Here is a 15,403-nt window from a genome sequence, read left to right on the forward strand (position 1 = left end):
TCAGGTTATCCAATCCCCATAGGTTGTCCCAATGATCGGTTTTATCCCTATTTACTTTATTTTCTGATGCTTTTTTATTATTAATCTGTACCTGATACCATAGAAGTTCTATGCATCTGCTTTAGTTTCCCTCTGCTCAGGTGTGATGTAGGAGATGGTACTGGGATAGGGTAAATACGAATAAAGATCAATGTTGTTACAAATTTTATTCACACAACCTTTTTTTTTTAGACAGGAAAATACATAATAAATTGTGCTTGCAGTTTAGAATCCATATTGTAAACACAGTAATTATCAAGGACGGAACCAATAAACTATCACGTCCTACAGTAAAATTTTTGATTAGGCATTTTTTTTTTTTGGTTATCACAGAATATGTCTTCTATTTAGAAAACAAAAGATTCTCAAAATAACAATATCCTATTTCATACATCCACTTTTTAATTAAATAATAGAAAAAAAACACGAAAAAGATTAATATATGTACAAAACGAAATTTAATAAAATTATCGAAATATCTCAAGACCAACCTAAAAATATAATTTGACAACTGACGTTTTGTGAATTATATGGAGTAAAGAACTATCGACGCGGTACATTTGACCTATCGAATAGTTTTCGTTGGTAGTTCAAACGCTCCTATAAAATAAAAACAGATAATGTAAATAGGAGTAACTACGCAACCGATTGTTCAATGATAACTGCAATTAAGCGTATCTTTAAAATAAAACCTAACCTCTAAAAATTATAAATATATTTTTATACGTATATTCATATATATATATATATATAGAGACGAAAGCATTTTTGGCATAACTTTGATACAAGTTTCTAGATCCACTTGATATAAATAAATACACCATAACAAAAATAATAATAATAAATAGGTAAAAGTAAAGATAAATACAGAAGTGACTTATCGAGCTATGAAAGTTACGTCTATTTGATTATATAATAAATACAGGGTGACAAATGTAATATTCTTGTTTTAATTAAAAATCGATATGATAAATAAAAGTTATTTCACGACTTTCCGTTTAAATAGTCACTCCCATTATTTGTTACGAGGGTTTGTTCTTTCTTTCGTCTAATATTTAAAAAAAATATATATATTAGAGAGGTGAATAGAGAGAGATTGAGATAAAATTAATTTTTTTTAGGCGTCTACTAATAGTTAAATGAGCTAAAAATATTCCGGCGATAATGTAAAAGTCTCATAAAAACGGATTATTCGAATTCGTACCGTTAACAGCACCGATCTGTAAAACAAAAAAAAATATATATAAAAATTACCATCCTATCGATTACCACCCGTATATAATATTTACTTTAAACGGATTCGGTGTCCATCCGTTGGCGGCGCCGTTGACTGGAACTGGAAAAGCGGCTATCGGCTGGAAGCCCTGCGCGTAACCGTTCGATTTGATCGTGTCGTTGAAAGGATTCGCGAACGGCTGCGCCGTCGTTTGAATGCCTCCGTTCAAATTCGACCAGTTGATGCCGTTCGTTTTGAACGGATTAGAAACTACGTTCGGTGTTACCAGAACGTCTTGAGATTGAGGAAAGGCAGTCATAAATTGACCTGAAAACATCGCGTTCGAAAAATTATAAGGTTGGGTTAGGTTAGGCGTTTTTTTTTATACTACCTTGACTAGGAGATCCAAATATGGAGCTTTGCGGCGAGGGGGAACTGTACACGGAGCCCGTAGGCGTCGGGGAGCTGTACAAAGATCCGTTGGAACTATTGCTGTTGCTCCAATCGAGGCTACCGGTCTTCTGTGTCTTCAATTCGTTATCTAGATCTTTAAGGGCGGCGTATCTATCTTCAGACGGTACCGTAGCGGTACCGTTGAGATTTTGCGTACCGTTTAGATTTGCGGTCGTACTAGTTTGGTCCCAATTAGTATTTACGTTTTTAAAGACACCGGTAGATGGTAAACCTGTAAGGATTTAATACATTTTTCGACTAAATTTGTAAATTTTAATTAATATTGCGTCTACGTTAGCGAAAATTAAAATAAATCTCAATATAAATTGCGTGAATGTGCTATTTAAATTGATGACATTAAGTTCTAGATGGTATAACACTCTGTATAGTAAAATTAATCACACTTAAGTTTTAGGTTAATAGAGCTCAGCGTGAATTTTCTCAAAGCAGTGGATGTAAGTTGAAAAAAAAAACTATTTGAATTATTATCAACGTTAATGATACATTTCTAATAACCCGGTATACAACAATCCTTATAAAAAAGAAGATTTTTTTATACAACCAGTCTGGACATAATCGGCATTTAAATAAAAACGGTTCTGACTTTTTTTTATGAGTAAGTTACGAGAATTTAACGTCTCGAAATTAGTAAATTTTGCTACAAATAGTATTTTATGACATGACATAAACCAGATCGATATAATGACATATTCATGGGAGAAAAACCAGAAAATTTTATATGCACGGAACATCTTAATTTTGAGATACCAAGTGATATATCATATTCTATTACAATTCCAATCATTTACAAATAGAAAACTTCTGATTCTCTCTCTCTGTCTCTCTCTCTCTCTCTCTCTCTCTCTCTCTCTCTCTCTCTCTCTCTCTCTCTCTCTCGCGTACGCGATCGGTTATCCGACTAGGTTGTCGTTTTTGTCTGTAATATATCCAAGTATTCGAATCGAATATACCGGGGATTTACGAAAGTAATTATGAAAATTTTTATACAGAATCGTATTTTTTAACGTTGGTAACAATATAAAAACATAACATCTACGAAAAGACAAACTTTTCTTTTTTCTACGACTTACTCCAACGATTCACGTTACATTTGGGAAACAGAGGGACGTGGTTTAAAACTGGACCGCAATTGTCCGTAAATTTTAAGTCGAATATGCTGAAGTCCTCTGGAATATTAAAACATTTTTTTATAAAATCGATAAAATGAATTATTTAATTCGTGTATACCGACTAGTCACGTTTTATTTATAATTATAACTATTGTTTTACTACCAATTATTATCGAAAATTGTACCCAAATAAATCGTTACTTTATAATAGGATATTATTCATCAAGGACAAATTATATCATTAATTACAATAAATTGTTTTCTAGTTATTTAACCGCATCTCCATTTTATACAACTTTTAAATATACAAAACGTCAAATACTACGGGGGTTGCTAATTAAGTTTCGAGATTCGTAAAATCTGACATTACAATCAAAAAGTTTGACATTTTTAATGGCGAATGTACTCGAAAAGTGCTGTTTGCCAGAAATGTCCGAAGAAAATTTCACAAATCAGTTTTTGAACAATGAAAACATCGAAGAATATTTTGAGAAACTATCCGAAAACCCTCGTACATATAAACGGACAACTAATATGGTGTCGATACATTTAGATTTTATTTATTTATCGAAAGAACATTTTTTTTTATTATTATGAATGAAACTAAATAATTTATTTCTCGGTTAACTTTGTGGAAATATTTTACGTTAAAAACAGCTGATTCGTATCTAACAATATAAAACGTAACGCCGCTGGATTTATAATATAACGAAGCCCGGTTTCATTTTCCAGTACGCAGAATAAATACAGAAACGATAAAGAAAAAAAAAACAAGAAAGTCCACTATGGTGAACGTGTCCGTTGCCGGTCAGGTTTAAATAACTATGCAGTGACGTCGAATGATGTAACATCGCAATTAACTTCGTACGATTTATACAAACTAGAATGAAAAAAAAAATTGAAGACGTTAAAGAAGCTTGTTTATTTGTTTTTTTTTGTCTGACGTAAAATTAATTTAGGTTCTACGACCCATTGACCTTGAATCGTATCAAGAGAATCAAAATTAATCTAAATAGTGAATATATATACTAAAAATTTAGTCGGGGAAATTCCTCAACTGACGTGTTGAAGCAGCGACGTTCCTAATTTATTTTTATATTTTGAAAAATTTCGAAAATATGCTTTTCTTTCGTCGTTATTAAATAAAGCCGCGTTGCCACATGGTGAACTTTTTCATCAACACCCAATGATTCACGGTTATTATTCAATTTTTTACGAGTTGGCAACGTTGCCGTTTTTTTACACAAATATCTCGAATTTTCTTTTTCGTTTTTTTACGTTTTATATATTATATAAGTAAATAGACGTTTCCATATAAGTTTGGTTACGTATATAATAGGTAAAAACCTTGAATACCTTCCCGTGTTAAATATTCTATAGACACACATCGCGTATGTTATTGAGGAAGTATTGTTTGTGTTACCTGTTGTAAAAATTGATTACGTACGATAATAAAATACTTTTCGTAACACTTGGTACATACACGTTAAATAAAATGTGAAGTAGTGTATATCGACCGTTTCTTTGTTAACGAAATTATAATATTAAAAATTGAATTCAAATCAATTCGTCCGATGATTTTTTTTATCTTCTTCCTTCTCGTATTAATTATAATTGAATCAACTCAAGGAAGTGGTTTGTTATAGCAACTGATAATTTTTTTATTTTCATATAAATCGGCGATAATAAATTTCCTAACTAGTATTCGGATTAAAAGGAAAATACGAGGGTAGTTACTTAATTTCGACATAACTGATGTGAATATGTCATGACGTCATAGAGTTTGACATTTTGAATGGCGGACGTACACGCATAAGTCGACATACGAGTGTTATTCGAATTGTTTACAGATACTCGGAATAATCGGTCAAAATCACGAAGCATTTCGTTCTCGAACAGTTAAAACATCGAATCGATTGGTCATCATAAGTAACGATCTTCGTACGTTGTATTGATGAGGCGCAATTACTTCAAAACCGGTCTGCAAATTTGGTTTGTTTGCCAAAAGAGTTTGTTTAAAGAAACATTTCGATCTATTTACATATATTCAGTCAAAATCACGAAGTATTTCGAAGAAAATAGTCGCCTGTCGAATAACAGGACGTGTCGCCAACGTAGAACAGTCAATTTTGAATGGTACACTAGCACGACACGTCCGTTCAAATAAAAACGTTCTCGAACAGTTAAAACATCGAATCGATTGGTCATCATAAGCAACGATCTTCGTACGTTGCATTGATGAGGCGCAATTACTTCAAAACCGGTCAACAAGTTTTGTTTGTTTCCCAAAAGAGTTTGTTTAAAGAAACATTTCGAATTGTTTACATATATATTCGGTCGAAATCACGAAGCATTTGCTGTTCGAAACTCAAGTTGTGCCCGGTCCGATGATGATGACGAGTCGAACTCAGATTGTGAAGGTTGGAGAATTCCTTTGATTTCGCCACGCCGTATGCGGTTTCAAAATCCGTTTTAGATACAAAGGAAACGCGTTTAACGATTACACTTTTTTTTTATCGCAACCAACCGTAAATATCGCGCGGCTAGACGTTTTTACGACAAATAATTTGTAAATAAATTAATAATACGAGGTACAATTCAAATATATAAATAAAAAAAAAACTTACCCGTCGATGTATTATTAAACACCGGGTTATTATCGAAATTAGCGAAACCATTTCGTTGTTGTTGTTGTTGTTGTTGTGACCTAGCGGTAGTACCGTTACTAATGGAACCATTAGTCGTAGTGGTACCGGTACCTGTGAAGATGTCCGCTTTATCGAAATCTGCTACAAACCCGTTCGTATTCGCGTTATTATTTATCACTATATTATTATTACGAGTTGGATTCGCGTTATTTCTATTTATTTCGGGCCTCGGCCTTTGCGTCGGCGGCACCTCGACTCCGTTGATTTTCGGTGTTTTCGTTTCCTCGATCGGTTTAACGTTAATCGGATCGAGATAATACCTGTTAATAATTCGAGATGATCGTTAAACTAATAATAATAATAATATATATTAAAAAAAAAATAGAAAATATTTACTTACCTACGTTTTTCATATTTTTCTACCATAAAATCCTTAACCGTAGTTTCGTCGGCGTTGTTGTTGGGCGGAGTGCCTTCGTATAAACCTAACCACACCTGTCGGCAATAATCGTTTCCTCTACTTTTCAAAATATCTATTTCTTCGTTGGTGAAAGTCGCCATGGATATGGATTTGACACGGTGCGGGGGTGTTATACCTCTTCTGAAACCAATAAAATAAAAGGCGACCCCGCAACGGAAATAGACAAAATAGACAATTTGTCAAACGTCGAATTGAAATTAAACAATTTTCGGAAATTCTAACGGTGAATCTAGTGGACAGAAACAAAAATTGAAAAGATACAAAACACCGGAAAATAACTTTTTTCAAATTTGCAACAATTACTCACACTTGGAGTCTGGATTCGACTATGCCATTTTGTAAATCGACCCAAAATAAGTGGAAAATGAAGAAATTTTCCGATATCTCGCTTCGTTTTCGAGATATCGATAATCGAAGTTGAAAAAATTCATATTTTTTTTTAAATATTTGTATATATCAACCTAACCTAACCTTCTCGTGGTGCACTTTGAGTGTAAAAAGTTCTTGTTTTCTTACGGGGGGGCTATCAGGGTAAATAATATAAAAATTAAATAAAAAACCTTTTGTTTTGTTGAATTGCACGATTAATATTAAATTTGAAATGATAAAATATTCATTTAAAACGAAGTATTGAACGCCATCTGTTGTATATAAAGCGAATTTTAAACTAACGTTTAGATTATAATTCCAAGTATCGATATCTCGAAAACGAAGCGAGATATCGAAAAATTTCATTCTTCATTTTCGATTTATTTTGTCATAATTAAGCCGAATCCGTATCAATCACGACGCCACGGAAATCGTACTCTCCCCAAATTCACCTTTTCCACGACGTGTTCTAAAAATAAATTCTAACCGGATCAGTTTTTTTTAATAATTTTTTCGAAGGATAGATAAAAATTTCCTCGTTCCCTCTCTCTCTCTCTCTCTCTCTCTCTGATTCATACGAAATTATCGAAACAAAAATATTTATATTTATGACCTTTCGTACGCTAGGAAATAATAAAAGCATTTTTTCAATTAAAGTTGATAACCCGATGTCGCTGTGTTTTCATTTTGTAATACATACAAGTACCAAAAATAAATTATTAGCCTGGTACGAATAGTACCGTTTCGTAGTACGATTGCATAAAAAAAGCAGTGCGGCGCGTTCGGTTTTTAACCGAAGGATATAAAGCATTTTCTCTAATTATAAGTTTATACATTCACGCGAAAAAATTCAAATGATTATTGCTGGTATGGATCTATAACAAAATCACCCCCGTATAATTGAACAACCTAACCTAACCAAAATTTTTTTATACCTCCTGAATTTATATACACACCCCGTATAAGCCAAATGCGTTGTTGGAATTTCTTAAACTGTCAAGTTTTGACAGTATTATGTCATGCCGGACTCAACTGGACGTCGGTTTATATTTTTCTTAACGCTAATATCGAAATTATTTATAGTTCAAGTTCAACGGAAAATTTATTTTATATAGATATCTCTATAAATATTTGAACTGGAATGCAAGGGATACACACATCCCGAGCACTTAAAAAATCAATTCGCACATGTTAAAACAGAAATTAGATTATATATTTAGAGTACGTTTTTGGTAAATATTTACCATAAATATTATTACAAATTTTATATTTCCGATGAAATTTTAAAGACGTAAATTTTAGATGACGCTACAAATATTTTATATGGGGACTAATGTAGAAGATTCGATTATTTCAATTTTCTTGATATAATAATTCTAAATAAGAGTAAATATTTTGAAAACTGACCTCGATAGATTTTTGACGTTTTAAAGAGATTAAGTTCGATGCATCGAATAAAAAACCATCCATGTATAATATATGTTGAAGAATCAACAATACATCGATCTATATCAATAACTTCTATGATGGAACAGTAGCAATCTATGCAACGTCCAGTTTAACATCAATCAACGTTCTTTAACATCTAATAAAAACGAAGTTTTATATTGTTTCATATGTAAACAAAATATTAATTAATCATATTAACCAATATTTGATTCCATTGACATCAAATTAATTAAATTGACGTGAATCGACGTCAATATCATAAAACATCGATTAAATGACAGATGTCATTTGACGTGGAATCTTTTACTTCATTTATTGGAATAATTTACTGTATTTATTAATCCGATTATAGTTTGCAATACAATCATTTATAACGTTATATATAAAATTACTTTCCAAAATTGACTTTCGTCTGTTTACCACGACAGTACGGTTATATAAAGTCTCTATCGTTACAAACAGTAGTTCATCGAACTGTACATAAAAGTTTAAATGGGACCCATACACGATAACCAAATCCACCACTTTTTGTAAGTATATATATTGTTTTCATTAATACAATTTGAACCAAAGCTTCCTATTTCCAAGATTAAACGATTATTTGATATAAATTTTATTCAATATTTGTTATTTATATTCACTTCCGAGTTTTAGTATTGAACATTATTTTACGTAATGTATTCGTGTCCATTTTTTGATGATGTAGTCGTCGGCCTCGAATTCTTAAATAAATTAAGAAAGTAAACAAAAATTTCAATTTATTAAATAGTTATTATTCGATGAAAAACATTCTAACACTTGATAATCTCTTATAGAAGGACAGTTAGAGCAAATTTGACGTAATTCAAATACATATTCAACTAAACTCGCACTGTTAATAGGTGGCAAACGGATAAATTGTACATGCGCTTTATATATCATACCACATTATAAATCGGTGTGATCGTACGCTTCGACTTTCGACTTCCCGAACCCAGGAACCCGGGGTTCAAGGTCGTCGTCTCATTCGGTACCAGATACGGAAAGCGCGGCTCGGTGTTTCGTATCACAATTTCTGCAAATTAACTTCGTTTTTCACCTCTTCCTATATATTTATACAATTTAACTTCTATTTTAAGACTAATGACATATATCCACATATTCATTGTTTTATATCATAATTTATAGAAAAAAATAATAATTATTTAATTCTTGGACGATGGTAACAGTTTGAAAAAATATTGAAACATCGTATTTCTCTAAAACGTATCATTTGCCATTGTCAAATCGATATGACGTTTATGAAGTACCAACTTTCAAAAGATTATGTGTCAAATTTCATGACATTTCGTTTAGTCATAAAAAAAGTGACGGCCATTTAAGCGAAGCTACTTTTGTTATTTTCAAAACATTATCGTGTTGATTTGACGAAAAAAAAAATATAGTACAAGCTCAGCAATTGATTTAAAAGTGTTATCTGCTTAATCGAAAAGAACAATTTGTTATTATTTTGCTGAATTTAAACGTTTGTATTAAATTTTATACCGCTAGTGCAGTTGACGCATAAAAATAAAGAAAAAATCGTCGCAAAAAATGATGACTTACCAGCAATTTCGTAAACTGTTTATATGACAAAATCTAATAATATTTCACGGATTTAAAACGTATCTATAAACGATGCGATTACGAATGAAAAATAATACCGAACAATTTCAATATTTATTCAAAAAAAAAAAAAAAAATAACAGACGTAACACATACCGTAGATAAAATTTTACGTAAAAATAACAATACAAAATGTATCTCCGGGGAAGTATCAGTTTCAATGAATTTATTTTTGTTTTCGACAAGACTCCTGACGAATTGTTATCGGGGATAACGAAATGTTTTGATGTTTTTGGATTAGAAATCAGCGTCATTTTAAATACAAAATATTTCTATCTACATGAAACATGAAACAAACATTATTCTCTTTCACAGAACAACAAAAGAATTCTCATCTATTTACTTCAATAGTACACGATTTTACGTTACTGATTAAGCCAATCCATTGCTTCCAACGTGGAACGCAGTACGCATGTCATTCGACGAATGTTTCGCTTTCGACGTTGGTCGTGGAAAGTCGGTTTATTTGACCCGCCTCAAAGGACGACCCAATATTGGAACCAACACTTTTAGCTACGTGTTTTGTATGAAAAAACCCAAGTTTCAAGTATCGTCCAGTTTATTTTATAAATTTTATATCTGTTGTATGGTATTTATCATTTTTTTGGCATGTTTTTATTTCTCTAGGTAACGAAAAAGTTTGACGCATCGTGTAGTACCCGCTTTATAGTTAACCAAAACAAGCGATTCCTTTATATTAGTGACATTTTTTATCTATTGAAATTAATGCGTCAAAGATTTTATCATTTTTTTATTTTCTGCCGGAACATACGAAATAAAAATACGATAAAGAGAATCATCGAAAGCGAACAGATAAAAAATGATTAAAAAAATTGTTGTGTAGGTTGTATTCAATGATTTAGAGACAATGATAAGGTTCAAGGGAAAAACTGAATACGTGGTACATCGAAATAAACATTTTCCAAAACGATGCTGTCTAATTATTGTAAATTCAAATCAAATATGAAACAAGGGAAGTTATCAGTCAATTAAGAAGAATAACGGTTAAAAAAAGAATGATTAGTTATTTAAAGTAAACTGGTTTCTCGGTAATTTTCAACAAACTAAAACGTTTTATATATGTATCGTGTTTGTTATTGATTTATCTATATAAGCTTCAAGGTTATTCAAAATCATCGAAGTGAAACTGTCAACTGTCAACATTGAAGTGTCTACTCCAGAGCGTTCCGAAAGTGTTTTGCAGTACGGAACTGTCACTTTCATTACATGGAACACTCAAAACGCAACTTTCGGTATATAAATGAATACATTTATTACATAACGCGATGTTATTCATTAGTTCAATTAGATAAAACGTAACGGTAGGATTTCAATTGATTTGCTTTGAAATTCCAAAAATAAGAAATATAACAGAATTTTTGAGAATTCGACCAGAAATTTCTATAAATTTCTTACCAAATTCAAGCGTAGTATCATTTTTTTTTATATTATGGTACGTTTGTTATAATTGACAGAACTAAAAGAACAAGGTATACGAGGGTGGTCCGCGAAGTATCTAAGAAACTCAACCCCATTATTATTATTATTATTTTAAAACCAAAACTTATTAATAGATTTTAAAATGTTTAGCATTAATATATATAAATATAGATTAATAAAAAATAATATTTCTGTATGAAAGTGTTTAGCGCAACTAAATATCGTAAAATAATTTGAACGTTCCGAAGTATAACGGCACTTTCTATATTAATTAAACGGTTTGTAAATTGCACCGTTTTACAAATAATTTCTATTTCCATAACATATGTTTAACGTTTTCTATCTATAAATTTAATCGATGAAATATAATTAATGAGCGGAAAAGCCGGAAACGTTTTTATTTTTAATCAAGATTAATATTTAGGTAGAATCGTTGAAAAATTTTCTTTTACACACACACACACACACACACACCCTTCTTTTTACGTCAGCAACCCCTCAGTATTAATTAAACATTTGTTAAAAATCAAAAGAAAAGTATTTAAATGATGTATTCAGATATAATGAAAATTAATGATTTTCTTCGATATTTACGCTGTATTTGCACGAAAAAGTATCAAAAACTTTTCGAAAATAAAAGACAACGACAACGGTTGTATAATTTGTCATCAAAAACAAACAAAAATTTATTTATTCGAACATGTAGAATCGCTGTTTCAAAATTCGACAGTATTTCTTCAAAATATAATAAACGCTGCCTAATATGGGGATGGATTGTTCTCCGAGATCCACTAGTTAATAATACCTCACCCCAAATTAAAATATAACTTCGATAAGATTCCGCAATTTCAATTTGTAGGCTAGTGTATATATACATATGCGATAATTACGCAACGACGAATCATTCCGAATATTAATCACCACCGTAACGATAAAACATTCTGTTTTCACCCCTTATACGTATTAAAAAGAAAAATGAAAGTTTACAATCGATTGTACACACAGGTGTATTTTAATTTAATTGAAATCAAGTGACTCACGTTGGTAAATGACTGACTATTCGGTTAACTTGGCGTGTCATCCGATACGAAGCCTACTTAAGACTCAACAAAAGACGGTAGACATACGAAAAAGACACCGTTTAATCTAATTTGTGGAATTTTAAATAACTCGAATTGATTTCGTGGTAAAAAATTAATTTAATAGGCGAGGGAAACGACATACGGTGACTCATCGTGTTCATTTAATACGTGGAATTAATTTAGTTATACAAGTACGTCGCTACGTCCGTCCGAACGCTTCAATTTCCAAATAAACATTTTAAAAAATTAGATCGTATTTACCTGTAGCAATTGAAATTTGTGAAAGTATCTCATTGTGGGATATATATATACCTATTCATAGATTTCTGTGTTAGTGACCTAGATTCCATTGTTAAAAGAAATGTTTTTTTTTTTTAGAATATACACACACACACTCCCGCACAACAACAATCTTTTATACAACCCACCGTATAAAATATATATAATAGTTCGACATTTTGTAATAAACACGTGACCTCCTTATAGTAAAGCATCTTTTCCATATAAAACCACGAAAGTTTTAGGAGGACTTTGAATATTAGTTAAAATAAAATCAATATAGTAATTTCCACGATCTAATACATCATTTTTGTAATTTTTTACCGTTCAAATACCTATTCGAAAAACTAATTTTTTTTTAGACGAAATCTATCAACACTTTCAATAATTCGATACATCAGTTGTCATATGTCAATACGTATCCTCCATGTTGGCTGTAAAACCTCTCAAATATTCGTTAAAATAAAATCAGTATAGTAATTTCCACGATCTAATACATCATTTTTGTAATTTTTTACCGTTCAAATACCTATTCGAAAAACTAATTTTTTTTATAGACGAAATCGATCAACACTTTCAATGATTCGATACATCAGTTGTTATACGTCAATAGATATCCTCCATATTGGTTATAAAAACGCCCGTTAATTAAATGCCAATGTTAATAATTAAATGAGGTGCTGAGTGCAACCTAAGGAGATCGAGTTCAGTAGGACACGACTTTTATTAATTTCGTTTTATTTTAGACCAATCAAATTTATCGTTCTTATAAGTGAATAAAAGTTAAATTGCATAAAAACGATGTAGAAAATCCCGCGAATTGTACGCCATTAAAATCGCACACGCTTCGACCGCATGGAACACAATATAGGTACGATGCGGTTTAAGGTTACGAGTTTTATGTAAATTTAAAAAGAAAAAAAAAAACAAATACGCCTACTGGCAAATGACCAAAACATTCTCCGCTAACTTTATCGATTTTCCATTGGAAATTTTTATTTATATCTAAGAATTGAGAACACGTCTCATATAATATACACAAAGTAATCGAAGAATATGTATCAGACTTACATATTTGGAAGTTTATAGAAAGGAAAATGAGTCACGAATTATATTTAGTATCAATAGAAGAAGGCGGAATTCAATTGCACGTATCGTTCGTCTTTATTTCAATAACAATATCGGAAGTTTCGCGTTCAATTCGAATTTTATTACGTTTCGCGTCCATTTTAAAACTTTTTCATGCCTTTTTTTTACTCATATTATTCTTTGTGACGAATTTTTCGAAGAAATACTTTTGCCTAACCAAGCGATCAACAACAAAAAACTGGTCAACAACAGAAGAAAAAAAAAGCATTTATCATTGTCTGACACCGATATTCCAATGTTGCCATATGTCTAAAAAGTAGATCTTTGTCATGAGGATTAATATATGATAATTAGAAAACAACTAATTCTTAAACGTATGAAATAATATTTACATAAAAACAGACGGGATGATGATGATAATAGATATGTGAATATTTCAAACATTTCTAGACACACCTTTTTATTGAAAATATACACTACCATCTAATTATAAATACGTACAAACAAGTGTTTGGTGTCCTCGAAAAACTGCAATATACTTTTTTAAGTAATCAAAATATACTTCAAAGGTTAAATTACCAGGATATTACGAAGTTTGTAAATATCGTAACATTTTATGGTTCTAAATATTAACTAAAACCACGTATCGAGAATATTTTCACCATGTGGCTTAAAAGAATACGTAAATTTGTTACCGATATTGGCTGAATAAAAAAATTAGGTTATAATTCACATAGTTTGAATACCTTTGATAAAATTATTAGAATATTAAATTCAAATGTGTAGGAGTAATTAACAGTTTCAGTTTTTATGATGAATATTATGGTTTATACAATTTACGACCTATTCGGTTCGAACTTTATTGATATTTATATCGAAATATATATTTATCAAATTTAATATGATCAATTTAGATTTATAACAGCCTAACCTAACCTAACCTATTTATGTGAATGAGAATACTAAGCGGAATTTATCAAAAATAATTAATTGAAAACTATGTACATAAGTATAAGAATTATTAACGAAAAACGTATATTTATTACAACCCGTCATTTTTATGATATGTATAATCCTTAATTCAACTAAATATTCGAATTTCTTTGAAAATAAAATGACATTTTGGTAGATAATGATAATTCGATAATAAATTATCAACAATCATCATTATAAAAATTAAAAATATGTTGGAAAATACCGTTAAATTTAACTACCCTGTTCTTCAAGATAAGGAAAATCTTAATAAAGCATCCAAATAACAAAAGAACTGGATATTTAATAGAATTGCAATATTTCAAACCGTAACTAAGTAACCATTTCAATGATAACAATTATTAAATCATAACGTATTATTTTAATCAATATTAACAATAACCTCGGCCATTATTTATAATTTTACTATACTTCAACTTTAACTAGAATCATGACTAATATTTTATGAAGATCGAGGAATCGTCATTTGTAGTTATATCTTGCAGAGCGTGTCACGGAAGTAACTTTTTTACAACTACAAAGAACTAGTTTGAATTAGATTGAATTTATAAATAGCACGCTTTTATAACGAACTCATTCATATCCGAATTAGCAATACCGTTCAATACAAACATAGATCTAAGAGTTCTTTTAAAACATTACGTATTTAAAGGCATCTAGAAACTGTACTCACAGCATTCCCGAACATTTTGTACAGACAAAAGATCCAATGGTAACATTCACATATGTAGGACCGCGTTGATTACAATCGAAACAATATTTATTTGAAGGTAAGGCACCCAATTCACGTAAAGTCTTCAAATTTTTTTCGTCCTGTTTCCTTCGTGATAAAGCCATCGAGAATTTCAACACCTCACCACTCTCACTACTACTCATTATCTTCAACAGTTCAACGCTGTTATTCAACTACTAATTTTCAAGTATATTTATGCAGTTTCACCAAACCCAAACAACTGTCATTGAAGATCCAATAAGAATGACTGTATATAATTGCTGCATAGTACTTTGGAAAGAGGCCTTCTCAAAAAAAAAAAGACGATAAATGCTTCTAATAGGCAACTAAATATACGTCTCTACACTAAGAAAACTTA

At 30.8% G+C, this 15,403-nt stretch overlaps 1 protein-coding gene and 1 long non-coding RNA gene across 4 annotated transcripts; one reads left to right on the forward strand and one right to left on the reverse strand.

Moving 5' to 3' along the window:
* Nucleotides 1-191: 191 nt before the first annotated feature.
* On the reverse strand, nucleotides 192-15,265 carry LOC130902616 (arf-GAP domain and FG repeat-containing protein 1). Of its 3 annotated transcripts, none has more exons than XM_057814851.1 (7): nucleotides 14,986-15,265; nucleotides 5,887-6,087; nucleotides 5,466-5,806; nucleotides 2,800-2,895; nucleotides 1,647-1,940; nucleotides 1,329-1,582; nucleotides 192-1,259 (listed from the first exon to the last, which is right to left on the reverse strand). In XM_057814851.1, the coding sequence occupies exons 1-7, from the start codon at nucleotides 15,186-15,188 to the stop codon at nucleotides 1,215-1,217; spliced, it is 1,434 nt and encodes a 477-aa protein (XP_057670834.1). In that variant the 5' UTR covers nucleotides 15,189-15,265; the 3' UTR covers nucleotides 192-1,214. The 3 variants fall into 3 exon arrangements, with proteins under 3 accessions (XP_057670834.1, XP_057670836.1, XP_057670835.1); XM_057814853.1 differs by lacking the exon at nucleotides 14,986-15,265 and adding an exon at nucleotides 9,370-9,478; XM_057814852.1 differs by lacking the exon at nucleotides 2,800-2,895.
* LOC130902644 (uncharacterized) lies at nucleotides 8,001-10,360 on the forward strand. Its single transcript, XR_009060446.1, has 2 exons — nucleotides 8,001-8,315; nucleotides 9,745-10,360. It is a non-coding gene; the product is annotated as an uncharacterized LOC130902644 (long non-coding RNA).
* Nucleotides 15,266-15,403: the final 138 nt, after the last annotated feature.

Source organism: Diorhabda carinulata, chromosome X (genome assembly GCF_026250575.1).
Source record: "Diorhabda carinulata isolate Delta chromosome X, icDioCari1.1, whole genome shotgun sequence".
Classification (NCBI taxonomy): Eukaryota; Metazoa; Arthropoda; class Insecta; order Coleoptera; family Chrysomelidae; genus Diorhabda; species Diorhabda carinulata.

Coding starts and splice junctions, on each gene's coding strand:
- LOC130902616 (XM_057814851.1), bottom strand. CDS start 15,188: ATGAGTAGTAGTGAGAGTGGTGAGGTGTTGAAATTCTCGATGGCTTTA. Junction 6,088..14,985: donor ACAAAATGTTCGGGAATGCT/GTGAGTACAGTT, acceptor TATTGGTTTCAG/AAGAGGTATAACACCCCCGC. Junction 1,941..2,799: donor ATGTAACGTGAATCGTTGGA/GTAAGTCGTAGA, acceptor AAATCCTTACAG/GTTTACCATCTACCGGTGTC.